Source organism: Aethalodelphis obliquidens, unplaced genomic scaffold (assembly GCF_003676395.1).
Source record: "Aethalodelphis obliquidens isolate GAN/ISIS:26980383/991018 unplaced genomic scaffold, ASM367639v1 scaffold3, whole genome shotgun sequence".
NCBI classification, from domain to species: Eukaryota; Metazoa; Chordata; class Mammalia; order Artiodactyla; family Delphinidae; genus Aethalodelphis; species Aethalodelphis obliquidens.
The window spans coordinates 43,066,225-43,094,186 of record NW_020837947.1 but is presented as its reverse complement, the minus strand read 5'-3'; the positions used below and the strand labels follow the sequence as shown (position 1 = coordinate 43,094,186).

The window sequence follows — 27,962 nt, the reverse complement described above, 5'->3', positions numbered from 1 at the left end:
AACGAGTCGAACGCGGAACTAGGGAGCAGGCGGAGGCAGGCGCTGGGCTGTGGCTCAGCAGGCCTAGCCTGGCTTTGGGCCTCCGGCCTCTCAGCCGGGGACTCTGCGCCTGCGCCCGCCCGGCAGCTGCCTGCTCTCCCAGTGCGCCGCGGTCCCGGCTGCCGCGCGCCGCCTGGGTGTCTGGGCGATCCATGGGCTGCAGCGAGGGCCGCGATGACAGATTACGGCGAGGAGCAGCGCAACGAGCTGGAGGCTCTGGAGTCCATCTACCCTGACTCCTTCACAGGTGACTTACGCGGCCGCGGGCCCGCAGCTACTCGGGGTGGAGTGGGACCGGCCGCCACCGCCACGGCCCTCGGCATCCTGGGCCAGGATGGAGAAGGGAACGGAGAGGCCGTGTGGCCACCGCGCCCTCTTCTCTGCTTCTCCTCAAGGGTTCAGGCATCTACGAGTAACTCTACGGCTGTTTTCTCTTCTTCGCTTGTTTCCTGAAATCTGAAAGTCCGGGCGAGGCTGGCGAGGTCCCTGGAGTCTCGGGCCTGGAATTCAGTCGGGGGCAAAACCAGAGAGTTCCATTGTGACTTAACAGCAGCCCGAGGTTTAGTGAAATACACGAATATAGATACTCCAAGTGGGAGTAGTCTTTCCAGTGCCGCACAAGTGTCAGTTTTCACATTTTCGCCTCTATTCAGGTAGAAGCTGTTTTTTAGACGATGGCGTTTTAAAGTTTGTGGGATTCAGAATTCTCAAAGTTACCCAGAATCCATTTTGAGAGTAGCGTTGTCCCTGAAGTTTGTCGTTTTTCTTTTCTCTTCTTTCTTTCTTTCGTTCTTCTTCTTTTTTTACATTCTCATATTCTGCAGAATGCCCCATGAATGAGGTGGCCCAGATTTCAGGTCCACTGTAAGATCACAGGTAATTAGACCAATAGTAGGATATCATCAGGCCTGGCTTCCTCTTGCTAGAAGCAAGATAGTGGAGGCTCAGGAGAGGTAAGTGCTTGCTCTGGGTTGGCCAGAAAGTTAGTGGCAGGACTGGTAATAAGAGTAAGGTCTGGGGCTTGGGATCCAGCTCCAGCTGGGATGAGGGGGAGCAGAAGATTACTTGGGAAGTTGGGCTAATGTGAAATATTAATGAGAAGTTCATTTGGTATATTTTAAAGGAAGAGAATTCTTCAGTATTAAGCCTTCAGATGATTCTGAAAATGCTGCAAGATAACCATATCAATATGGCTTCTCTCACTTTACACTCAGTTTTTGAGAGGTGATCTAATAAAGCGAACATGAGCGAGTATAGCCTAGGTTTGTGGGATTTACCTTCCCTATCCCTTCCTTTGAGTGTTGTCCATCACTGATTGTCAGAATTCAGAGTGTAAGGTAATGTTATTTTAACTCATAAACTCCCTTTTCATTGTTTAGCTTAGTTTTCTTAGCTCTACCCTTTGATCACTGCTTGCAATGGTAGCAAATTTTGTTCTGCTTTGCCAACAGGCAGATGTCTCTCAGCTATCCCTGTATAGCTCCAGTCCTGTTCATGTTCTCTGTCAACAGCAGTACAGCTGTGCTGTGAGGATGTTAAGGGGATGAGTGAAGAGGGGTTTGAGAGTGTCATTAACTGGGTGAGTGTGTATGGAGTCTGGCTCCCTTATCTATCCTTGCTTATATATCAATGTCTAAATAAAATAGAATATAGGGTCAGTTGTTGGATATATTCTTAATCATGACGTTTGGTCATTTCTAGTATATTGGAAACGTAACAGGCATGAACACAGTGTAGGCAGAGTTAAGAAAGCATAAGATGTGCTGTTGTTTTCATTTCTTTGGGCATAAGGTATCACTCATTAAGTACTGTGCACATAAGCATTTATGACAGTGATACATTTTTAACCCTAGAATAATTGGATGGTTCTTTCAAATTGTACTAAGCTCTGATGTAGTTCAGTATGTGAAATTCTTGTCAGATGCAAAAGTGCTTGAGGATTCCGAGCCAGGGTAATGAAGGACAGTATGTGAATCTTTGACGCATCAAGTATTCTGCAGTGTCAGCTGAGCCCACCTGTCTCTAATTCCTATCAGCATTCCTACAATTGCATTAAATAAATTAAAATGAGATGTCTTGATTTATAGTTCTTTAGGAACTTTGTTCAAGTTCTGTATGATGCCTCAAGGAAAAGGCAGAGGGCTTTGGAATCATATATTTCCATGTTTGGTCTTTTGAAATTTTGAGGATTTGCAAGGTTTACTGTTTTACAGCTTTCTTTCGTGTTGATGATTTCATACTTTAATATTTTCATACCAGGTTTCAGAAAGAGACCTTGTTTGTGTCAGTTTGCCAAGGAACACTAATTGGTAGTTTTCAAACGTCACTTTGAATCACATTGAATATTAGATTTGGTAAATACTTTTTTTTAAGTACATGGTAGAGTGCTGACAGAGAAGCCTTTGTTAAGTACATCATGACCCCCTTGTGGATGCTGAAGAGGCACAGTTCAGCCAGCCATAGTCCTAGGCACATAGACCTAACCTGACTTTAGAATTGTTGCTTGACTATTTGCAGAGAACTTTTGGCCTGATGTTGCATTTGTTGTGAAATATAACAGATCATAATACAGTTTCTTCTCTGTGCCTATTCTGTAGCTTGACTGCACATTGATCCAATTCTCCTAACAACTAGTCTCCCAAAATGTAAATGGACTTTCCTGATACCACATTCTCCTTCAGTGCTTCACTTGACAAGGTCCTGCTAAGGTAGTTGAATTTGGTTATTTCCATTTCTGTGTCAAAATCCTGGCTATCGGGTGTTTTGTTGGAACAAATTGGTTAGCTTTAGGCTAATCAAAAGTTAGGTTCCCTTAATTCTCTTTGATCTTACAGAGAGGGGTACGTAATCCTGTATTTGCTTATATTAGTACTTCTAAGTAACACCCATGAGCTTAACAGTTAAAATTGCATCTTAGAGATGGGGCAGAAGTCATCTTGTGAAAGCAGTTTTTCTAGGACAGTCACTTTCTAAGACCCAAAGAGACTTATTTTATCATGAGCTGATCTGGTTCTTTGTGAAAACCTTAGTGTCATTTGTGTGTCCTGTTAGTGTACCTTTCAGCTACTACCTCCGTTTTCTCTGCTCTTTACAAAATCCTAAATTCTGTCTAGTTTACCATCATCTGCCCCTATATCACCTAACACTTATGCTCCTCTGCTGGTTCCTTCCGCAATGCCCACCAACCTTATTCTTTTTCTCAAAAGTATTTTGATCCACTCACAGTGGTGGAAGTCTGGTCTCTAGTGAAAGTTAATCTTTCCTCAACTCACCCCAACTCACAGTGTGTAATGCATTGGGGTAGGATTATTGCTTCATGAGAACTCAGGAATAATTCATCTTTTCAAGTTCAATTCAGTAAGTTTCCCTATTTTAGTAACCTCCAAGCTTTGGAATATAATCCCTTTTCCATTTTTTTTTTAATTAGGTTAAGCTATGATACGAACCCCCAAATAACTGGTTTTAAAAAGGTAAAAGTTTATTGCTCTTGCACATAAATGATAGATGTGTAGCTCTGGTGCAAGAATTCTTCATGGACCCAGGCTGCTTCTTAGTTCTTTGTCATTGCTAAGATGTAGTCTCATGCTCATGGTGAAGATGGCAGCATTCCTTTTCCAGGCAGTAGGATAGATAAAGGAATGAAGGAAAAAAAAGAAGAAGAAGAAGTAAAAGACAGCAGTTTCTTAAGAAATTTCTTAAATATTTCTTAAATTTCCTTAAGGAAATTTCCTCAAAACTATAAAAGGGCTTATTTCTTTCTATCCCATTAGCTGGAACTCGGTCATTTGGTGAGACCTAACTGGAAGGGATGCTGGGAAAGAAAGTCTTCATCCTGGGTGGGCAATACGCTCAGTTAAAAATGGTATAACTGGAAGAAGGGGAGAGTGGATATTAGCAGTGTTCTCCAATATTTTTTTTTTGTTTCTTCCTGGTTCACAATTTTCTCTCTGTAATGGCAGTTTGGTGGAATGCGTATCAGCTCTTTGTCCTTGGACAAATCATATAACCTCTCCAAGCCTCAGTTTACATATCTATTTAATAAGGAATAATGTAAGTGTAAAAACTTTATAACTGTTAAACAAATATAAGATACTCTTTACTAGAAATTTACCATCTTAGTTGTGGATTCTTCTAATAACATGGCTTCATAACTCCCGTCTTTATCAACGAACAGTTTTGATTTCTATTTCCTCCAACTGCAGGGGCCATAGCCACAGCTTGGATGGGCCATCTTTAAAATTTTGGCCTCTGAAATTCCTCTTTCTGTCTATAAGCTTTGTAGCCCTACGGTTTTTCATTGCCATGCTTTTAGTGAACATGCCTCTCATCATGAATTCTCATGGTTTGATAGTTTATCAGCTTCTTTCTTGTTCATCTTGCCTCCCTCTTCTGTCTAGCTCCCAAGGTCAGGCAGTTCAGGGATGTTCTTGCTAGCATTCCCATGTCCTCATTTACCACATGGGTTCCTCATTTACCATCTATTTAGCATACTTATTGTTAGAAGCTCAGTCTCTTGGAAAAGACATCAGGTAAATAATTTACAACACAATGTGATGATTCTTTCCTGGAGGTTCATATAGAATGCAGCCACAGCAAAGGGAGAGGGGACGGTCTGAGTTGTTTTGGAGAGCTGAGGGGTGATGAGTTATGTGAATGAGACTGGGGGATGGGGCATATGTGCAGAAGCATGACTCTGTGAGAGCCAAATGTGTTCAAAGGACAAGTAGCTGGGTATGGCTAGAAAGTAAAGTGAGAGTCACGGAAAATGAGACTGACAAGTACACAGGGGCCAGATCACGAAGGGCCTTGTTAGGGATTTAGATATGATCTTACAGGCCAATGGTTCATTCCCCATTCCCCCTACCAACAGCTGCTCAGACACATACAGCACATAGAGACTGCCATGTCAGAGCTGGATCTCTCGGTACTTAGGTGGATTCACAAATAAAATAGGCTTCTCTTGAGTTTTTTTTACCTGTCATGGCTGCTACTTTTCTTTTAACCTTTGGCACTTTTTCCTCCTCTTACTTTTGTTCTGCAAATTTAGGATCCCTTACATAGCTGACATTGGCCCTTATTTTTCTCTCTGTATTCTCTCTGGTGATTTCATTTAGTCGAATGGCTTTAGCTGTCACCTCTGTGGATGATCCCAAATTAAATTCAGGCCCAACTCTCTTTAGCCCCATTTGCCCATTTCTGATTGCATACTTGATACCTCCAACTGAAATTCCGTGTTCTTCAAATACATCTGGTTTTTCTTTTCTATTTCTGGTTTTTGTTATTGGCACTGCCTGCAAATTCAAGTTGTCACCCATCACCATCTTAGATTTGTCCCTGTTCTCTGCTGTTCCCATTGCTCCCAGCCTAGTTCAGAACCTCATTAACTTTGCTGAAACGATTTCAGTAACTATCAAGTTTCATCCTGCATCTAGTCTTGTTTTTCCCCTTCCACTTTATGCACTGTTGCTAGATTTATCTTCTATGTTTAGAAATAGAATTCTGACCTTATTACTTCTGCTAAAGAAAGCTATCACTGTCCACACTAAACTTTCAGCTGTATATTTTCAACTTGTTTTATTCACCGCATGTACATTCTCTAGTGGAATAATTTCTAATTCCTTGCATAGTCCTTAAGCTTTCACACCATTATACCCTTTGCTGTGTTACTCTATCCTGCATTCCTTTTCTCCATCTCTATTTACCAGTATGCCTTTATTCACAGCCTAGCTCAAATGACTTCCCTGGAATTTCTCAGCTGGAAAAATTTTTTTAAAAAGAATGAAACTCTATACAGTTTATATTCAGTCCTGCCAGTTACTGGCTGTATAGCTCTTCTTTCTCAGTTTCCACATCTCTAAAATTGGGATGATACTATATTTAACTGATTCAAAGACATAGTTTTACATGTAAACATTTCTAAAATATGAATTTGTCTTATAATTGATTACATATCATAGTTTAATTGGTAGTTTCTTTCTTAGTGGTACATAAAGTAGGGTGCATCACATAATTGATGGCATCTTAAATTTGGTGAAATGTGGTAACAGTATAAAAGCAGGATTTTGGTGTGAGAAGTAAAGGATCTTTGTGTAAATGCATAGAACAGCACAGGTGCAAAGTAATGCTCAATAAATAAATGTCAATAAATGTTAGCTGTTGTTACTGGTTATAGGTAACCCCTAAATTACAGCCTCATGGAGCCCTAGAAAATGATAATAAGTTGGAATGTCATTGAGTTGAACCCTTATTTCTATAGTTGCAATGTTTGTATTTCATGACATGTAAATGCTAAGGTTGGTCATGAAAAGAAATAGGAATGAAGTACATCAAATATATTTTACACACGTTTGTTAGAAAAAAGGTAGGGCCAATCATATTATAAAAGCTTTATTATAATTACCTTTTAGGGACTTTTTCAGCATAGGCTGGACTGCCTGAGGCCTATTAAAATATGAGTCCAGTGAGTCTCTTATCTTCCTGACAAACACCTTTGTACTAACCATAGATGTTCATCATTGCTTCAAGTACTTTTAAACTTCAATTAAAATGAGGGAATATGTCTTGATTTTTTTTTTTTTTTTTAACATTTTGGCCGTGCCACTGGGCATGTGGGATCTTAGTTCCCCCACCAGGGATCGAACCTGTGCCCCCTGTGGTGGAAGCACTGGAGTCTTAACCACTGGACTGCCAGGGAAGTCCCCTGAAACTTTTATTGATAATTCATTTTATTGATAATTCATTTATTTATGAAGACTTCAGAAGTTATCGAATAGGAAAAGCTGAGTAGTTTTTGTGGTGACTTCTTCAGAGATCCCCTTACTCTTTCATGTCTGAAAGAGGCTGCTGAGCTGCACAGGGGTCAGGGCTTCCCAGGCCTGAAGTGAAGCACAGACTTTTCTTTTGGACTCAGCAGCAATCAAGGGTGACTTGAATTTTCCTTGTTTAATCATCTAATGGTTCTGAATATTAGTTCAGCTCTTTCACTGAGCCAAACTTTATTGAGTTTCTAGATACTGCCAGGCACTGATGTAGGAGTTCTCAGAGTTTTTACAGTATTCTTGTGGGGGAATAGATCATAAACAGGTAAATAGTATCAGATAGACATCAGGCTTCAAAATAGCGTATAAAGCTTTCTTATTTATGTAAATATTGATTGACATGTCTTGCTTAACAAATTATAAGTAATTTGATACTTGGATTCATGGATAATTTTGTAATTCCATGAAAGATGGTAGATTTTCAATAATTTCTGAAAGAATAAAGCTTGGTTCTAGAGATCATATAGAAGAACGAGAGAGCTAGAAGACACAAACTCTAACAAATTAATATTTACTGTTTGTCATGGAGATTCTGAATTATATTTCAGAATATATAAGTATAAAAATTAGTGATAATACTGAGAATTTATGAGGGTAGGTTCTGATGAGAAACATCAATTTTTTTTTTTTTTGCCGTTTCATTTGGAAATTTTTTAGAATGTAATTTTCCATGTATAGGTGGAAATTTTGAATTAAAAAGTAAATTACTTATTTTAATTGATTTGATAAAACTCAAAGAGGGTATCTATTATAGGTATTTTTTTCCCCAGATTAAAGAAAACCCTAGATTTAAATAGAAATTGATGGATGTTTATCGTTTGAATTGTTCTATTCAGTCTGTATTTATGGAAATGGAAATACAGACTAGGAATCAGTTTCCAGGACTGGATATTGATATTTTGCTAATAAGGAAAAGCATGTGCCGTAGGAAGCATCTTAATAACTTAACCTCTGTGTATAATTTCTTGCAGTATTATCAGAAAATCCACCCAGCTTCACCATTACTGTGACATCTGAGGCTGGAGAAAATGATGAAAGTAAGTCTAATTAAAAATACTTTAGGTTTTTCTAAGCCCTTCTCTCGGGAATTTTATTCATTCTGCAGCCATTGTGTTGGGCATTGCATGTGTGGAGGTGCTAAGGTGCTGTTAAGAATTTAGTATGAATGTTACATATTTCTAGTCAGTATTTACTATGGAGTAATGACTTCTAGAGAAACAGAGAGGAAGTCAAGGAGATGTATTCTGACAGTAAGCTTAATTCTTAAAAGTGAAACAGAAACATTAACAATACAGCAGATAAGAAAAGGGTAGGACATATTTGTCAAGAACACTTGGCATGCACACGTAATTTAGTGGTTGTGTGGTATTCCTTGGCATAGCATGGACTTTTTCCTCTTTGGATATTTAGATTGTTTACTGGACATTTGCTGTTATAAATTGGGCTGGATAAATACCTATCTGCATTTTTCCCCTCTCTCTTTAGAATGGATATTGTACTGTTATTTAAGTATGTGTATACATAAAACCAAATAAAAACCAATATTATACAAGTGTAGAACTAAGACAAATATACAAATTGAAATAAAGGAGCTATAAAACTAATAAATTAAAATTAATTTAAATTTGATACATGTTGGGGGAAGAGTGTCTTAAGTTCTTTTTTGCTTTTAGTCCAGTTCAGTTAATATTGTAATTTGATAAGAATGTTGTATAAGTTGGTGTTAACCCCAAGGATTTTTTTTTTTTTCCTGTCAACTAAAATTCTGTCATGGGTATTCAGTAATACCGTTTTAGTGGTGTCATTTGATAACTCTAAATCTGTCTTGTAGAATTGAAAAATTAGTATTGATATTACTGAAATCTGAATTAAAAAGCTGTTGAATACAGTTATTTACATATATTTATATAGATAGATATTTATATATATTTATATATAATTATATAAACTTCTTTGTTAACGTCATACATAAAAATTAAAACAAAATATAAAGCCAGCACATTTTGAGGTTTTTTTTTTTCCATTCCCATGGAGAGAAATCTAGATTTCAATTAAAATCATCAATATTAGGAGGTTTTAATAATTAAAATATGAGTTACAGGAAAGGCAAAATCTAGACAAAGGGTCATTTTGACGAGTAAGTTTTAACAGAAAATGTTTAGCCCTACTGCTTAGTTGGCGAAATTGAGAATTCATCATGCTAGGTAGCAGAGAGATACTTTGCACTAATGCGCCTGTAAGAATCTCACACCTATACCAGTGTCAGATCTGTGAATTGACACAGGCCAAAAGACTGGGGGAGCATGTATGGATGAGTCAGGTTAAAAGTTTCTCAGATAGCCTCTCAAACTGTCCAGTTCACAGCTGTGTACTCTAGCAACCCCTTAGCAATGCCCTGCTGGCATTGTGCAGATAGCAGTATGGACTCCTGCACTGGAGCTGGCTCTGGTAGAGGCCTGAAAATGAGCCTAAGGTAGTACTTTTTCTGTATGTCATATTCAGTGCATTTTGTTCATCTTAAGGAGAGTTTTAAAAAGAATGTGTTCTTCATCCTCTTTCTCTGATGTGCAATATGATAAAATACTCATAAGTAGTAGATGTGTTAGAAGTGATCTTTGGTATTCCTATGATTTGTTTTCACTTGTATTTGTGGTACATGTTGTTTATGTTAGTAATTATCTATCTGGTCTCATGGTAACCTTGTTTTTCTTTGTAGGAAAATCTGTTGTGCTACTTTTCATTGACACATTGTAAATTAATTAATGATTCAACAAAGATGTTGACCTCTCTGTACTTTACATTTTAAGGTTTCATATCAGTCTCTTATCTTGTGTCTTTAGCTGTCCAGACTACCCTCAAGTTTACATACAGTGAAAAATACCCAGATGAAGCTCCCCTTTATGAAATATTCTCTCAGTTAAATCTAGATGATAATGATGTCTCAGACATTTTAAAATTATTAGCATTACAGGTAAGGAAATAACAAGTTTTGTAGTGGCATTATTTTATTGGCCTTAAATATTATACAGTAATGTTAAGAGTCAGAAAATGCTATTAAATATGTATAACCAGTGTTTTGAACAAGCAAAATTCATGATGTGTGTGTGTGTATATATATATTCACAAAGCATCTTTATTTTTGTTTCCCACTGTACCTTTAAAATTTGAGTAAGAGAAGTTCTTCCTATACCCTTGTTTAAAACTCAGTTAACCCTGTGACTTGTAGGTGATAAAAAGTGTGATTAGGGACTCTAAGTTATAAACACAGTTAAAATTTGGTTCTCAGAATGGCTAGTCCCATGTAAACTTAAAAATTCCAACTTAAAAAGCATTAAAACTCCTAACCCCCCTGACCTGTTGCAGGCTAGTTGCCTATAATTTGGTAAGAGAAGTGGTGGAAAATGGGTATTAGAAAGTTCTTACCTGGCTAGTTCTGTGATGGGATGGGCTACTCACAGTCTGGGCATGGGGGATATTTAAAGCTCTCTCTTGCTTGGGTAGAGAGTTTTCATGGGATCTTCAGAGTAGGGAGTAGGGAGGGCAAGTAAAATCTTATTCCACCAGGTTAAAAGCAGAAGTCCTGATTTTGTTTGTTTTCTAAGAAGAACTGACATAAAACATGTCTCCATCATAAATGTGACTTGTATATTTCAAAGACTATAGATGCTCTAAATGCTGACATTTTAAAAATATCTGGAGCTATTAGAGAATGAAGAGGGAAAGGATATATCAAACATTAATTGATGCTGATCTGGGCCCTGTTCACTCTGTTACCCAGTGTGAAGTTATATTAATTCTCTATATTTGGTTTAACATTCTTCTTGTAAAAACATTGCAGAGAGCCTGGAACAATATACTGTATTCAGTCAGTCATATATTAATGTAAGTTATTGGATCTGAGTGATTTTGTTAATATGCATTTTATATTTCATTTATACTCAAACTCCTTTCTTTCAAAAAGAAAGTTTTGATTTTTCTGATACTTACCTGAGATCAGAGATAGAGCGCATATTTGTATTTTTTCCCCTAAAAGTAGTTATATTAATTTTTAGTTATCAAAATAATAAATTTATATTATAGAAAACTCAGAAAATAATGAAGAAGAAAATAAAGATTACCCTTAATCTCACCAGTCAGGTATAAATGCCTAATAACATTTTGGTACGAATTCACAAAACTTTTTCCTACAGTAGCTAGCACTATCAGTTCTCCAGTATGTTATCATTATTTTAGTTCTTTGAGGGTATTTTAAGAGCTCTGACAATGGACTGAATTTTGAGGGCAAAGTGATTTTCTAATATAATACAACAATAAAGAATGTAGGTACTTTTATGATTTATCTTTATGTATCCTTTTTTCTTTCTATTTGTAATGGTTTAAAACTAAAAGCATGAAAACATGCTGGAGAACTGATGTTGCTAGCTACTGCAGAAAAACGTTTTCTGAATTCTACGTATATTTATGATTATTACATAGAATTTATTGAAATTTCTTTTTTCCTCTGTTTTAGGTTGAATATGGCAAATTACAAGACTTTTAAAATGTTATTTTTATATATATGCTTAATTCTTAAGTGATCCAAGAGTCCAAACTTATGGTGTAACTGAATTAGTAATCATGTTATAAATGTATGAAGTGTAGTGATTATGCTGAAACACCTTTTTTCCCCCCACTGGTTAGTTAGTTGTTTTTATTTTTCTGAGAATTGTGTTTCTCACTACAACCGTTTTTTCTTTTTTGGTTACATAGACAGAAGAAAACCTTGGTATGGTGATGATCTTTACTTTAGTGACAGCCGTGCAAGAAAAATTAAATGAAATAGTAGATCAAATAAAAACTAGACAAGAAGAAGAAAAAAAACAAAAAGAAAAAGAAGCAGAAGAAGCTGAAAAGGTATATTTAAAAGTCAGATTTTCTTTCATTATTCTTTAAATCTGTTTTTTTTGGGGGGGGGTTGTTTTTGCTTTTGGAAATTTCAGTAATTTGAGGGGAATCACAAAAAGAAGCTCAAGTAAATTTTAATAAAGCTTTACTAAGTAAAATTTTAGAAGGTCCCTCATTTAGTTGATGCACGTGGCACAATAATGATTAATAATCAGTTAGTTAAAGGTTATTAAAGCTTATGCAGGTAAAATCAAGAAATATAAACTATTTCACTTACGGTATAGAGTTTAGAATTATAAAGCCTCCACCAGAGTGATTTAAATATTTACTAAATGTAAAGAAAACCTTAGATTCTAAAATGAAATAAAAAAGATAAGCAATGATGTTAGTGTTATGAATTGATGTGTATTTAAACATATTAATATTGACAGTAGCAACTTTCTTCTTAACAGTGAATAGCAATGGGGACACATTACGAATTATCTTTGCTTTTTTGTAATAAAAATTAAAAAAGGACTTTTCCAGAGTAAATTGCCAAAACCAATGAGAGTAGCCAATGCAGGCAGAAATCAGACTAAATATTTTAAACTTGAAACCATTTTTCTCTGTTTTTCCTGTGAGTGGCTGTATTCATTTGTCTAGAAGATCATTAGGCTTTATTTTCTAACTGTTGTATCATTTATCTGGTGGTGTGTCTTTTTTCTTTTCTAAGCAATTATTCCATGGCACTCCTGTTACAATCGAGAATTTCTTAAGTTGGAAGGCCAAGTTTGATGCAGAACTCTTGGAAATTAAAAAGAAACGAATGAAAGAAGAAGAACAAGCAGGAAAAAATAAATTAAGTGGTATGACCCCTCATATCCTGTTCCTTTAAGCCCTCCTATATTATTTCTTACATAGCAAGAGGATCATTTGGACAGATTTCTATAAGAAAATAATATACTTAGGCATCTAGGACAAAAAGAGAAAGCATTCTCTCCATATGGTGATGTTTCTTCACACCTAATTATAATTAATTTTTATGGCTTATCTTTCATCTAAATATTGGAGTGGATAGATGTTGAGATATAACTACCATGACTTTTAGGATCACAAGCCTTAGGACTGATAGAATCAAACCGTTTGTTTTTCTAAGACTCTGAGGTAGATTAGGTTTTCACTTCTTCCATTTTAATGCAAATACATTTCATATGCCTCTTAGCTACTCACTGAGTTCATAAATTGATTGAAATTCACAGAAAAAACAGGTTTTAAGACTTGTTTTTTTATAACTTGTTTATATTATTCTACTGTTTAAAGCATTGTAGGGGAGATGGAGGAAAAGTATGCCATTCGAGTTAAATATGTTTATTTCTTTTAGGGAGACAGCTATTTGAAACAGATCATAATCTCGACACATCTGATATTCAGTTCTTGGAAGATGGTAAGATAATGTTAGAATTCCACACGTACATAATGTGCTGTTTTTATTAAACCATGAAAATCATAGTGGTAACTTAATATGAATTTTTCCTCCCAAGGCTATAAAGAAACACATTTTGAAGAATAAACTCGAATGTTTGATCAATTTATACATTAAACTACAGCAAAGTATTTTTTTTGTAACATCTTTATGGGAGTATAATTGCTTTACAATGGTGTGTAAATTTCTGCTTTATAACAAAGTGAATTAGCTATACATATACATATATCCCCATATCTCCTCCCTCTTAGGTCTCCCTCCCACCCTCCCTATCCCACCCCTCTAGGTGGTCACAAAGCCCCGAGCTGATCTCCCAGTGCTATGCAGCTGCTTCCCATTAGCTATCTCTTACATTTGGTAGTATATATAACTCCATGACACTCTCTCACTTCATCCCAGCTTACCCTTCCCCCTCCCCGTGTCCTCAAGTCCATTCTCTACATCCCTGTCTTTATTCCTGTCATGCCCCTAGGTTCATCAGAACCATTTTTCTTTTTTAGATTCCATATATATGTGTTAGCATATGGTATTTGTTTCTCTCTTTCTGACTTACTTCATTCTGTATGACAGACTCTAGGTCCATCCACCTCACTACAAATAACTCAATTTCGTTTCTTTTTATGGCTGAGTTATGTTCCACTGTATATATGTGCCACATCTTCTTTATCCATTCATCTGTCGATGGACACTTAGGTTGCTTCCATATCCTGGCTATTGTAAATACAGCTGCAATGAACATTGTGATATATGGCTCTTTTTGAATTATGGTTTTCTCAGGGTATATGCCCAGTAGTGGGATTGCTGGGTCATATGATAATTCTATTTGTAGTTTTTTAAGGAACCTCCTTACTGTTCTCCATAGTGGCTGTATCAATTTACATTCCCACCAACAGTGCAAGAGGGTTCCCTTTTCTCCACACCTTCTCCAGCATTTATTGTTTGTAGATTTTTTGATGATGGCCATTCTGACTGGTGTGAGATGATACCTCATTGTAGTTTTGATTGTGCATTTCTCTAATGATTAGCGGTGTTGAGCATACTTTCATGTGTTTGTTGGCAATCTGTATATCTTCTTTGGAGAAATGTCTGTTTAGGTCTTCTGTCCAGTTTTGGATTGGGTTGTTTGTTTTTTTGATATTGAGCTGCATGTGCTGCTTATAAATTTTGGAGATTAATCCTTTGTCAGTTGCTTCATTTGCAAATATTTCTCCCATTCTGAGGGTTGTCTTTTGGTCTCATTTATGGTTTCCTTTGCTGTGCAAAAGATTTTAAGTTTCATTAGGTCCCATTTGTTTATTTTTGTTTTTATTTCCATTTCTCTAGGACGTGGGTCAAAAAGGATTTTGCTGTAATTTATGTCATAGAGTGTTCTGCCTATGTTTTCCTCTAAGAGTTTTATAGTGTCTGGCCTTCCATTTAGGTCTTTAATCCATTTTGAGTTTATTTTTGTGTATGGTGTTAGGGAGTGTTGTAATTTCATTCTTTTACATGTAGCTGTCCAGTTTTCCCAGCACCACTTATTGAAGAGGCTGTCTTTTCTCCATTTTACATTCTTCCCTCCTTTGTCAAAGGTAAGGTGACCATATGTGTGTGGGTTTATCTCTGGACTTTCTGTGCTGTTCCATTGATCTATACTTCTGTTTTTGTGCCAGTACCATACTGTCTAGATTACTGTAGCTTTGTAGTATAGTCTGAAGTCTGGGAGCCTGATTCCTCCAGCTCCGATTTTCTTTCTCAAAATTGCTTTGGCTATTCGGGGTCTTTTGTGTTTCCATACAAATTGTGAAATTTTTTGTTCTAGTTCTGTGAAAAATGCCATTGGTAGTTTGATAGGGATTGCATTGAATCTGTAGATTTCTTTGGGTAGTATAATTATTTTCACAGTGTTGATTTTTCCAATTCAAGAACATGGTATATCTCTCCATCTGTTTGTGTCATCTTTAATTTCTTACCTCAGTGTCTTATAGTTTTCCGCATACAGGTCTTTTGTCTTCTTAGGTAGGTTTATCCCTAGGTATTTTATTCTTTTTGTTGCAGTGGTAAATGGGAGTGTTTCCTTAATTTCTCTTTCAGATTTTTCATCATTAGTGTATAGGAATGCAAGAGATTTCTGTGCATTAATTCTGTATCCTGCTACTTTACCAAATTCATTGATTAGCTCTACTAGTTTTCTGGTAGCATCTTTAGGATTCACTACGTATAGTATCATGTCTTCTGCAAACAGTAACAGTTTTATTTCTTCTTTTCCGATTTGGATTCCTTTTATTGCTTCTCTGATTGCTGTGGCTAAAAATTCAAAAACTAGGTTAATAGAGGTGAGAATAGGCAACCCTCTCTTGTTCCTGATCTTAGGGGAAATGGTTTCAGTTTTTCATCACTGAGAACGATGTTGGCTGCGGGTTTGTCATATATGGTCTTTATTATGTTGAGGTAAGTTCCCTCTATTCCTGCTTCTGGACGGTCTTTATCATAAATGGGTGTTGAATTTTGTCGAAAGCTTTTTCTGCATCTATTGAAATGATCATATGGTTTTTATTCTTCAGTTTGTTAATATGGTGTACCGCATGATTGATTTGCATATATTGAAGAATCCTTGCATTCCTGGGATACACCCCACTTGATCATGGTGTATGATCCTTTTAATGTGCTGTTGGATTCTGTTTGCTGGTATTTTGCTGAGGATTTTTGCATCTATGTTCATCAGTGATAAGGACCTATAGTTTTCTTTCTTTGTGACATCCTTGTCTGGTTTTGGTATCAAGGTGATGGTGGCCTCGTAGAATGACTTTCGGAGTGTTCCTCTCTCTGCTGTATTTTGGTAGAGTTTGAGAAGGATAGGTGTTAGCTTTTCTCTAAATGTTTGATAGAATTCACCTGTGAAGCCATCTGGTCGTGGGCTTTTGTTTGTTGGAAGATTTTTAAACACAATTTCAATTTCAGTGCTTGTGATTGGTCTGTTTATATTTTCTATTTCTTCCTGGTTCAGTCTTGGAAGGTTGTGCTTTTCTAAGAATTTGTCCGTTTCTTCCAGGTGGTCCTTTTTTTTTTTTTTTCGGTATGTGGACCTCTCACTGTTGTGGCCTCTCCCATTGTGGAGCACAGGCTCCAGACGCGCAGGCTCAGTGGCCATGGCTCATGGGCCCAGCCGCTCCACGGCACGTGGGATCTTCCTGGACCGGGGCATGAACCCATGTCCCCTGCATCGGCATGCAGATTCTCAACCACTGCGCCACCAGGGAAGCCCCAGGTTGTCCATTTTATTGGCATATAGTTGCTTGTAGTAATCTCTCATGATCCTTTGTATTTCTGCAGTGTCAGTTATTACTTCTCCTTTTTCATTTCTAATTCTATTGATTTGAGTCTTCTCCCTTTTTTTCTCAATATGTCTGGCTAATGGTTTATCAATTTTGTTTATCTTCTCAAAGAACCAGCTTTTAGTTTTATTGATCTTTGTTATCATTTCCTTCATTTCTTTTTTATTTATTTCTGATCTGATCTTTATGATTTCTTTCCTTCTGGTAACTTTGGGATTTTTTTGTTCTTTTTCTAATTGCTTTAGGTGTAAGGTTAGGTTGCTTATTTGAGATGTTTCTTGTTTCTTGAGGTAGGATTGTATTGCTATAAACTTCCTTCTTAGAACTGCTTTTGCTGCATCCCATAGGTTTTGCGTCATCGTGTTTTCATTGTCATTAGTTTCTAGGTATTTTTTGATTTCCTCTTTGATTTCTTCAGTGATCTCTTGGTTATTAAGTAGTGTGTTGTTTAGCCTCCATGTGTTTGTATTTCTTACAGATTTTTTCTGTAAGATATCTAGTCTCATAGCGTTGTGGTTGGAAAAGATACTTGATATGATTTCAATTTTCTTAAATTTACCAAGGCTTGATTTGTGACTCAATAAATGATCTATCCTGGACAATGTTCTATGAGCACTTGAGAAGAAAGTGTATTCTGTTGTTTTTGGATGGGATGTCCTATAAATATCAATTAAGTCCATCTTGTTTAATGTATCATTTAAAGCTTGTGTTTCCTTATTTATTTGCATTTTGGATGATCTGTCCATTGGTGATAGTGGGGTGTTAAAGTCCCCTACTATTATCATGTTACTGTCAATTTCCCCTTTTATTATGGCTGTTAGCATTTGCCTTATATATTGAGGTGCTCCTATGTTGGGTGCATAAATATTTACAATTGTTATATCTTCTTCTTGGCTTGATCCCTTGAGCATTATGTAGTGTCCTTCTTTTTCTCTTCTAATAGTCTTTATTTTAAAGTCTATTATGTCTGATATGAGAATTGCTACTCCAGCTTTCTTTTGATTTCTATTTGCATGGAATATCTTTTTCCGTCCCCTCACTTTCAGTCTTTACGTGTCCCTAGGTCTGAAGTGGGTCTGTCATAGACAGCATATATACGGGTCTTGTTTTTGTATCCATTCAGCCAGCCAATCTATGTCTTTTGGTTGGAGCATTTAATCCCTTTACATTTAGGGTAATTTTCGATATGTATGTTCCTATTACCATTTTCTTAGTTGTTTTGGGTTTGTTATTGTAGGTCTTTTCCTTCTCTTGTGTTTCCTGCGTACAGAAGTTCCTTTAGCATTTGTTGTAAAGCTGGTTTGGTGGTGCTGAATTATCTTATTAGCTTTTGCTTGTCTGTAAAGGTTTTAATTTCTCCGTTGAATCTGAATGAGTTCCTTGCTGGGTAGATTAGTCTTGGTTGTAGGTTTTTCCCTTCATCACTTTAAATATGTCCTGTCACTCCCTTCTGGCTTGTAGAGTTTCTGCTGAAATATCAGCTGTTAACCTTATGGGGATTCCCTTGTATGTTATTTGTTGCTTTTCCCTTGCTGCTTTTAATATTTTTTCTTTGTATGTAATTTTTGATAGTTTGATTAATATGTGTCTTGGCATGTTTCTTCTTGGATTTATTCTGTATGGGACTCTCTGTGCTTCCTGGACTTGATTAACTATTTCCTTTCCCATATTAGGGAAGTTTTCAACTATCATCTCTTCAAATATTTTCTCCATCCCTTTCTTTTTCTCTTCTTCTCAGACCCTTATAATTTGAATGTTGGTGTGTTTAATGTTGTCCCAGAGGTCTCTGAGAGTGTCTTCAGTTCTTTTCATTCTTTTTTCTTTATTCTGCTCTGTGGTAGTTATTTCCACTATTTTATTTTCCAGATCACTTATCCATTCTGCCTCAGTTATTCTGCTGTTGATTCCTTCTAGAGAATTATTAATTTCATTTATTGTGTTGTTCATCATTGTTTATTTACTCTTCAGTTCTTCTGCATCCTTGTTGAATGTTTCTTGTAATTTCTTGATTCTATTTTCAAGATTTTGGATCATCTTTACTATCATTACTCTGAATTCTTTTTCAGGTAGACTGCCTATTTCCTCTTCCTTTGTTTGGTCTGGTGGGTTTTTACCTTGCTCCTTCATCTGCTGTGTGCTTCTCTGTCTTCTCAGTTTGCTTAACTTACTGTGTTTGTGATCTCCTTTTTGCAGGCTTCAGGTCTGTAGTTCCTTTTGTTTTTGGTGTCTGCCCCCAGTGGCTAAGGTTGTGTAGGCTTCCTGGGGGAGGGGACTAGAGGTTGTGTTCTGGTGGATGAGGCTGGATCTTGTCTTTCTGGTAGGCAGGACCTCCTCTGGTGGTGTGTTTTGGGGTGTCTGTGACCTTATGATTTTAGGCAGCCTCTCTGCTAATGGATGGGGTTGTGTTCCTGTCTTGCTAGTTGTTTGGCATAGAGTGTCCAGCACTGTAGCTTGCTGGTCATTGAGTGGAGTTGGGTCTTAGCGTTGAGATGGTGATCTCTGGGATAGCTTTCACCCTTTGATATTGCATGGAGCTGGGAGGTCTCTGGTGGACCAATGTCCTGAACTCCGCTCTCCCACCTCAAAGTCACAGGCCTGACAGCCGGCCGGAGCACTGAGACCCTATCAGCCAGAAAGAAAGAGAGAGAGAGAGAGAGAGAGAGAGAGAGAGAGAAGGAGAGAGCGAAAGAAAGAAAGAGCAACCAAACCAATAAAACAAATCCAGCAATGATAACAAGTGCTAAAAATTATACTAAAACCAAAATAAAACAAAAAGAAAACAGAACCCTAGGACAAATGGTAAAAGCAAAGCTATACAGACAAAATCACACACAGAAGCATACACACAAAAAGAGAAAAAGGAAAAAAATATATATATTGTTGCTCCGAAAGTCCACCGCCTCAATTTGGGATGATTCGTTGTGTATTCAGGTATTCCACAGATGCAGGGTACATCAAGTTGATTGTGGAGATTTAATCCGCTGCTCCTGAGGCTGCTGGGAGAGATTTCCCTTTCTCTTTGTTCGCACAGCTCCTGGGGTTCAGCTCTGGATTTGGACCCTCCTCTGCGTGTAGGTCGCCTGAGGGAGTCTGTTCTTTGCTCAGACAGGACGAGGTTGAAGTATCCGCTGATTCGGGGGCTCTGGCTCGCTCAGGCCAGGGGGAGGGAGAGGTATGGAATGCGGGGCGAGCCTGTGGCGGCAGAGGCCAGCATGATGTTGCACCAGCCTGAGGTGTGCTATGTGTTCTCCCAGGGAAGTTGTCCCTGGATCCTGGGACCCTGGCAGTGGCGGGCTGCACAGGCTCCAGGCGGGGGAGGTATGGAGGTGACCTGTGCTCGCACACAAGCTTCTTGGTGGCGGCAGCAGCAGCCTTAGCGTCTCATGCCCGTCTCTGGGGTCTGCGCTGGTAGCCGTGGCTCGCGCCAGTCTCTGGAGCTCGTTTAGGCAGTGCTCTTAATCCCCTCTCCTTGCACCCCGAAATAATGGTCTCTTGCCTCTTAGGCAGTTCCAGACCTTTTCCCCGGACTCCCTCCCGGCTAGCTGTGGCGCACTAGCCCCCTTCAGGCTGTGTTCATGCAGCCAACCCCAGTCCTCTCCCTGGGATCCGACCTCCGAAGCCCAAGCCTCAGCTCCCAGCCCTTGCCTGCCCCGGTGGGTGAGCAGACAAGCCTCTCGGGCTGGTGAGTGCTGGTTGGCACCGATCCTCTGTGCGGGAATCTTTCTGCTTTGCCCTCCGCACCCCTGTTGCTGCGCTCTCCTCCGTGGCTCTGAAGCTGCTTTCCCCCCTCCGCCACCCCCCACCCCCGTCTCCACCTGTGAAGGGGCTTCCTAGTGTGTGGAAGCTTTTCCTCCTTCACAGCTCCCTCCCACTGGTGCAGGTCCCATCCCTATCCTTTTGTCTCTGTTTATTCTTTTTCCTTTTGCCCTACCCAGGTACGTGGGGGATTTCTTGCCTTTTGGGAGGTCTGAGGTCTTCTGCCAGCGTTCAGTAGGTGTTCTGTAGGAGTTGTTCCATGTGTAGATGTATTTCTGATGTATTTGTGGGGAGGAAGGTGATCTCCGCGTCTTACTCTGCCGCCATCTTGAAGGTCTCCCCCCAGCAATGTATTTTTTAAAGTTTTATGATAACTTAAGCAGTATGAAAGATAGCAATAGATAAACAATATGGTCACGTTTGCCTCTGACAACTAGTAAACCAGGTCACTATGACTCAAGTGACCTGTTTTCTTCAAATTTCTAGTATCACAAGTCTATGGTCTATCATGGAGCTTTATAAAAACCTCAAGCATAGAACTAACCAAAAGTCTTAGATTTTATATCACTCTCACTGTCTTTGGCACCTCTAGTCCCTTGTGCTTTCCTTTTCTTTTTTATCCTGACCCTTATGCTCTTGCTGCCTTTGTCCATCCATTGTCCATCCATCCACAAATATTTATTGCATCCCTGTAAGGCAGGCACTGTCCTGGCCGCTGGGGATACAGCAGAGAACAATTTAGACAGATTTCCCTGCCCTCATGGAGCTTGAGCCCTATGTGTATCTCTTAAACTGAGCTCCTTACTCAGTCACCCCTCCAGTAGCTCCCTGGGTTCTGTACTTCATCGTCCTTCTGTCATGCCCATTATGCCAGCTGGGGATCCTCTAGCATCTGGCCTTTCGACCTTGTTCCTGGACTACCTTCTGGAAAAGGTTAAGAAGGTTCAGAATCAACTATGTGTTGAGGTGGCCCACTGCTAAATCATGCTTCTTAACCTGAGCTGGGCTCCTACTGACACTGAGCCATTTTTTTTTAATTTTAATATCTTACTACATTCTTGTTCTAAGATTTTTAGTCTCAAAAAAAAAACTCCAACACCAAAAACCGTGAAACAGAAAACAAGGATATCTTCATCTATCCTTCCTCTCATTTTAGGAGCTTATTTTCCTCTCTATTTTGTTGAGAAGTTTTAGATCCAGAAAATTTAGTCTCATTCTCTCTTGAACTTTAAAAGTTTTACTGTCTTTACTCATTTTTGACTCTTTTCCTTGTCTAATGGATCAAGTGTCTCCTTATATCCAGTAACTTACCAAAAGCTCTCTGTTGATTCTGCCTCTGAAATGTCTTTTCAGCTCTTTCCTCCTAATTTGAAAGTTTTGTTATATTTCAACTGGACTTTAGTAATAGCTTCATAAATTATTTCCCTGCCTCAGTCTCTTCCTCCTGATGGCCTTTCCTACCTTGTAGTCACCACCTCTGAGGTGGTATTTCTAAAAGCCATGTGTAATGATGCCATTTCTCTCCGTACGGTCCTCTGCTGCTTAGAGGGAGAGGTTGACCTGCACAGTCGTTCAGTTTGGCCTTCATCTGTATTATCTCCAGATGTTTTTCCTCAAGAATCTTGTGTTCCACTTAGAAGTATTCAAGGTCTTAGCTCTTCTCTCTGCCTTTGCATAACCTACCTAGAATTGCTTCATCCTGGCCCCTTCTGGTTGCGTTCAAATTTATCATGAAGATATTTCAGATGTCGTCTGCTCTGTGAGGGCTTTACTGCTTCTCCCAGGCTGAGTCAGTTATTCTTCGGCTTGGACTTGACAAATTGTATTTTATTACTGAACTGCTCTTAGGCATGAAGCAAGACTCCTTCTCATTAAGTTGAATGTCAGTGGACTAGAGTCTGAGAGGGAAAGAAGGTAAACAATGTTTGGTGATTTAAGAGTACTGTAATATCCTACTTTATTTACTACAGATAGACTGAAGAGTGAAGATGTTTCATACAAAGCCTGGGTGTTACTTCCTATAGAGCTTAGACATTTGGAATCTTAGAAAGGCGTACCACTGGTTACAGGGGAAGTGGGTGAGAGTGAAGATCAAATTTGTCAATTAATTATAAGTATGGTTGAGCTTTAAGGATGTATATATCTCCAGTATTGGAAGAGATAAACTCTTGGTACAGGTCTCCTGGTCAGTGATAATCGACTTTGTATCATCATTGTCTTCAACTTATAACATGCCAGATCATAAATAATTCATTCTAGATTGGCTTTTTTTGTAGCTGGATTTTTTAGACTATGAACTGGAAGCATGAAGTTGCTCTTAAAATGTGTGAGTCTCTGCTGACCAATGCAGATCACTGTCGGTATGAGTAGTAGTTCAGGATTTCGTCACTTGCACCTCAGATGCACATTTAAGAAGTCTCTGTTTGGTACTGCCATTGGGTTGTATCTTTTATTTCTGAGTGTAAGACTGCAGGGGAAATCTTCTGTCTTTTGCAGCTGGAAACAACGTGGAGGTAGATGAGTCTTTGTTCCAGGAAATGGATGACTTGGAGCTGGAGGATGATGAGGATGACCCAGACTACAACCCTGCTGACCGGGAGAGTGACTTGACCGACTAATGGACTAGCCCGTCTCCAGAGAGGCTTGACTGCCATAGCATCTGTGGCTGTGCGAAGAGGGTGTTGATTTTCCTTTCTTTTTTCTAAGAAAAAATAATTTTCAGGAGAATATTCTTCTGATAGCTTTCATCATTGAACTTAATAAACTGCTCTTAAAATTTCAGATATAAAAGTTCAATTCCTCTTATTGGTGGAAGAAGGCCACATGTTTAAAATCATTTAGTGTTGGAGAGAAATTCTGCCTAAAACACCAAAACTGGAAGGTCAGCTGTTGCTGTACCCAGGTGTGGGTTTACATGCAAGGAATTGGAATAACTTGGAATTTCTGTGCTAGAGACTGGTGGCGTTTGAATTCTAAGGTTTGTCATTCATATAAAATATTAGAAGACTGAGGTGAACAGAGCATTAAACCTTCTGAATTCTAGCCTTCGGGCATAATAAATTTAAGTCTTAACAAAACCAGAAGCCCATATAATAGTCAGGAATAAAATGGACTTTAGTCATATAGTAGTATCTGCATCAGAATCATCTTTGGAGTTATTAAAAAGTGTGCACTCCTGGTCCCTTCTCAGTGGAGGTTAATAAACACTGAGCCTCATTCTGAGTTTTAAAACAGTGAAATCTCATACCTGTGACACAGGTGATTGTGATGCACACTTCTGATGAAGAACTACTGTCCTACAGTTGTCAAGTCTATAAATTGTGATTTTCCCCACTTTTCTAATTAACCAGTCTGAAGTGGTTTGAATTCTTGGGATTGTACACTGTCTGCAAGAGTACCACACATCCACATTCATGCACACATTAGACCTTTGTGATAATTTGGAATGATCGACTTGGGGGCTCCAGGTAGGAGAGCCAGGCTGCGTGCAAGTTATCCAGTCATTGCAGTTCTGGAGGATTGAATCTTAACTGCAATAGGAAATCACTTGTGCTATTGCAAATGGCTTCCTCAATTCAGAAATGCTATATACCGACAAACACAGCAATGTCAATCCATGTTTATTTTTGAAGTCAGACCTTATGATTAAAATAAAGTTAAGACAGAACTATCATTGCGGAATTTAATGCTTTTCACCCACCTTGATCCTGACCAATAAAGAGGAATAGCAGTAATGTTCAGTATTTCTATGCAGAGAGAAGTCCAAAAGTTTGTTACGTGAGATTTTGCTTTTCCTAAGGAGAGATCCTTTCTGCAGCTGATCAGCAGTTGCATAAGAACCTGAAGGAGTGGTTCAGTTAAGAAAAGCAGTCGTGAGCAGTGTAGAATGAGGTCAATGAAGACTTGACCTTGAAGTATCAAGAATGATTACACTTGCCCCTCACATAATTTTTTAAAGTCTAAGTTTTACACATTTTCTACAGATATTGAATAACCACCTTTGTCATTTCAGAATGTAGGCAGACCCTAATGAAATGGAAATAAAGACAACCTGGTTAGTTCTAATGATAATCCCAAATATTTTCACCCGGAGTAAAAATTAACTTTACTGTTGGCTTTGTATTCTGGGAATTAACCAAAGACTCTGCTTCTCAAACTGGAGCACACTTAATTCCTGGATGTGTAACAGCATGACTGGTAGTATTTGAAGCAATAATTGGCCCATCCTGAATTATCAGTTTTGCTCTTGGATTTGGGAAAATTTTTGTTTTGGTTTTTCTACTCGTGTTAACTTGTATACAGTATTATTAAGTTAAAAACATACACAGATATTTGTATTCATTGCTGTATCCCTGGAACAATGGCGCTGAGTAGGCACCTAATTGTAGGAATAGTATGCAAGATGCTTATGCATTTTAAAGATAAAATATAAGAGTTCAAAGAAATGTTCTATTTGCCGTCTGCAACTTTGAGTAATGCTTCTAGGTTCTGCTTTACATCACATTCTCCTGGCAGCAAGCATGCCTTAGGGAAAAAAAAGTGGATAAATACTAACCTAAGGTAACACATCTAAAAGGTTACAGGAACATTTCCTAGTTGAGGTAAAACCAAGAGAGAGATCAGTAACATCTCTTATCAGTGAAAAGGATGAGATCATTGATTGTACTGTCCCAAACTCCCAAGATATATGTGCCAAGAAGTAAAGAGATGCATTCTTGGATTCCAGAAGAAAGGAAGTTGTGGGTTTTCAATATTTATGTGCTAGCTGGTTGTTAGGTGTTATGAAGGTGCAAACAGATAGTAAGTAAAAGACTGCAAGTAGCTTCTAGTGTTTGTCTTTCAGAGAACATACATGACAGGCAGCAGTCGTAGGGATTGTATGATTATGGGTCAAAATGAGTCACACAGTTCAAGAACTGTAGGGAGTAATTTTAGAGAGACCATTGAGGTCTAAAGTGACAGGGGAAGTTTTCCACAAATGACACATGGAGTGTGAATTTATGTAGATAGATAAATGTGAATGACACTAGTTTGTTTGCTGCCTTAGGACCTGTGTCTGAGTAACAGAGATGACAGAATGTTGCCAAAAGTTGTACTGTGAAGTTTATAGGTTTCTTTTTCACGTCACCTTTCTTGGGCAGACTCATCAAAGGACTTGAAAGAAGGGGGGTGAGTTGGATTCCAAATGTACTAAATCCCCTCCATTAATAAAAGATGGGAAAATGCTGGGGAAGTTTCAAGAGTATTGTAAAGGGTTATTGAATCAAAAATTTCACAGTGCTGTGCAAAGCCATAACGGCACCTGAGCTAAAAGGAGAAACCAATAATTATTTAAAATTTGGATAATTCATTTATCATGGATTTTTACATTGATTTTTATTTTTTAAATGCAGCATTAAAATATTATTTATCTTTGTTGAATTTTATGCATCTCCTTAAATTTTGCACCCAGGGTAAGTGCCTCACTCACCTGACCATCGTCCTTGCTGTTTCAAAGAGGTTCTCAGGATCCTATGGCCTCCATCCCAAAGAACATTAGGTAGAAAGACCAGGAAAAGAAACTACTTTTTCAGGTAAAGTGGGCTTCTCTGCATAAGTGAAAGTGCTCAGTGGACAAACAAAATGAAGCCATATTACTACCGGCCAAATAGTTAAGGTAAAGTAATTAAGGACATGAAATTACTGGAGTGTGGGCTGCTGCCACATGCCCAAGACATTAAAAAATAGGTCACTGGCCTTGCTCATACCAGTCCAAGCTTATTTAAATGTGATAGACGTCTTCATTATAATTTGGTATCATTAATAGATTTATTGTTGTGGAACTCTGTTTTGAAATTATGGATCTAGAGCATTCTCCACCTGTACATTTGAGAGAAAGTTAAAAGAATTTATTGATTTTAATTTGGATGTATCTTCTGATGTAAATTTTGCTTTTAAAATATCGGAGTGATCCATCTCTATTGATCTAAAGGCCCTTAAGACATTAGGATCTGTTACTAAAGGTATTTGTTTTAAAAGGTAAATATTGATGCTAATAAAGGTATGCATTTAATGTTTTCCATGCTATTATCAGCTGATATTATGGGATTCTATTTGAGAATAGAATAGAAATAGTCTCTGTGCATATGGTTTTTTTTTACATAGTGAGGCTGAGATTTCTCACCGACATTGGTGCTCAATTGATAATAAACCAAGCACACTTTGAGCCAGCCCCTGGGAACTTGAGCAGAAAAGGAGAAAAGTAAGGATTTAATACTTGATATTTCAGTTCACCACTGAAATTTAATGTGTTGCTTAATATGAAAATATCTGAGATGGTTCTGCTGGAAAGAGGTGTGAATTGGAATAATGGGCTTGTCTACTAACTGTGGGAGCTTGAAGAAAATTCACATAACCTCTGATCCTCAACTTTCTCATCTGTAAGGTGGGGGATTATAATAGTTCCTTAACATGAAAAAGGTGTTAAAAAAAGGAAACTTAAACATCAAAACTGGGCTGTTAACAGGGAACTTCTTCACAGGCCTTTGTCTACAAATCTCTCCCACCTTTCCCATTCCACCTGCCCTACACAATCAAATTATAATGAAGACGTCTACTGCTATGGACTGTAGATTTGAGTTCCCTGAAATTCAGATGTTGAAATTATAACCCCCATGGTGATGATGTTAGGAGGTAGTGCCTTTGGGAGTTGACGAATGGGATAATTGCCCTTGTAAAAAGAGGGCCTTGAAAGCTCCCTGCCCCTTCTGCCATGTGAAGTTACAGTGAGAAGACAGCCAAGGGAGCCAATTCTCACCAGACAAGAATATGCTGCTGTCATGACCTTGGACTTCCCAGCCTCCAGAACTGTGAGAAATAAATTTCTATTGTTTATAAGCCACCCAGTCTACGGTATTTTGTTAGAGCAGTCTGAGTAGACTCAGACAAATACTCCTCCATCTTCCTTCTGCCAGTATTTCATCAAAAAATCGAATTCTGGAAAAGAACAAAAGATACATTTGCAGCGGAGATAGCACCTCCTTTAGCTCCAGTTGTTGCCCTGCATTTTCATCTGTAGCAGCAAAAGTGCCTCAAGTGAGAACAGCTCTGACGGGTGTCCCAGCTCCTTAGCCCCGTGTTTGTGACCCGCTGTGGATACTGTTAAACCGCATTGCAGTTCAACTTCTCCCTGTGCCCAGTCTTGCTTCCTTCACTCCCTCACACGTGGTGTTCCTGAGAGCTCTTCCCAGTCTGCAGGCACGTCTCTGTTTCCTGGGGGAACCCAACCTAAAATGTCTTACAATAATTTTTACAATAAATGTCTTACAGTAATAATTTAAATTAAAGCAGCACGGTGACCCAATGGCAGAACAATGATAGATCAGAACATATGAGGGCAGAGTTTGGTGGGATGGACCTTGAGTCAGTGCCCTTGGCTGCCCATAGACCCTAAGTGGTGCTCGGGAGTGATGCTGGGTCAGGGTTAAAGTGTGGGAGCGTTTTTGGCTGTCACAATATATCAGGGTGGCTAGAAGCCAGAGATACTAGACATTTTCTGGTGGGAGGACATTCTCACAACAAGAAAAACTATTCTGAATCTTGCACAAATTTCTCACCTTCCTCTGGACATTCATGGCTGTGAAAAACCTGTCTAACTACCTTAGAGTTGAACTAATTCCAGTTGTGTGTGAACTCAAAGTTTATTTTGCA

At 38.4% G+C, this 27,962-nt stretch overlaps 1 protein-coding gene across 3 annotated transcripts; it reads left to right on the top strand.

Annotated features, from left to right (window-relative positions):
• Positions 1 to 23,059, top strand: RWDD1 (RWD domain containing 1). 3 transcript variants are annotated; one of them, XM_027088038.1, is made up of 9 exons: positions 1 to 286; positions 1,491 to 1,618; positions 2,637 to 2,747; positions 7,829 to 7,894; positions 9,698 to 9,828; positions 11,607 to 11,750; positions 12,454 to 12,586; positions 13,102 to 13,164; positions 22,770 to 23,058. In XM_027088038.1, exons 6-9 carry the CDS (start codon positions 11,625 to 11,627, stop codon positions 22,889 to 22,891), a joined length of 444 nt encoding a protein of 147 aa, XP_026943839.1. In that variant the 5' UTR covers positions 1 to 286; positions 1,491 to 1,618; positions 2,637 to 2,747; positions 7,829 to 7,894; positions 9,698 to 9,828; positions 11,607 to 11,624; the 3' UTR covers positions 22,892 to 23,058. The 3 variants fall into 3 exon arrangements, with proteins under 3 accessions (XP_026943839.1, XP_026943834.1, XP_026943848.1); XM_027088047.1 differs by lacking the exon at positions 2,637 to 2,747 and having other exon boundaries at positions 175 to 286; XM_027088033.1 differs by lacking the exons at positions 1,491 to 1,618; positions 2,637 to 2,747 and having other exon boundaries at positions 6 to 286; positions 22,770 to 23,059.
• The last annotated feature ends 4,903 nt before the right edge of the window (positions 23,060 to 27,962 follow it).

Excerpts from the sequence above, each read along its gene's own strand:
- RWDD1 (XM_027088033.1), top strand. The coding sequence starts at position 214 with ATGACAGATTACGGCGAGGAGCAGCGCAACGAGCTGGAGGCTCTGGAG. Across the intron at positions 11,751-12,453 it reads AAGCAGAAGAAGCTGAAAAG|CAATTATTCCATGGCACTCC; the intron begins GTATATTTAAAA and ends TTCTTTTCTAAG. Across the intron at positions 13,165-22,769 it reads TATTCAGTTCTTGGAAGATG|CTGGAAACAACGTGGAGGTA; the intron begins GTAAGATAATGT and ends TGTCTTTTGCAG.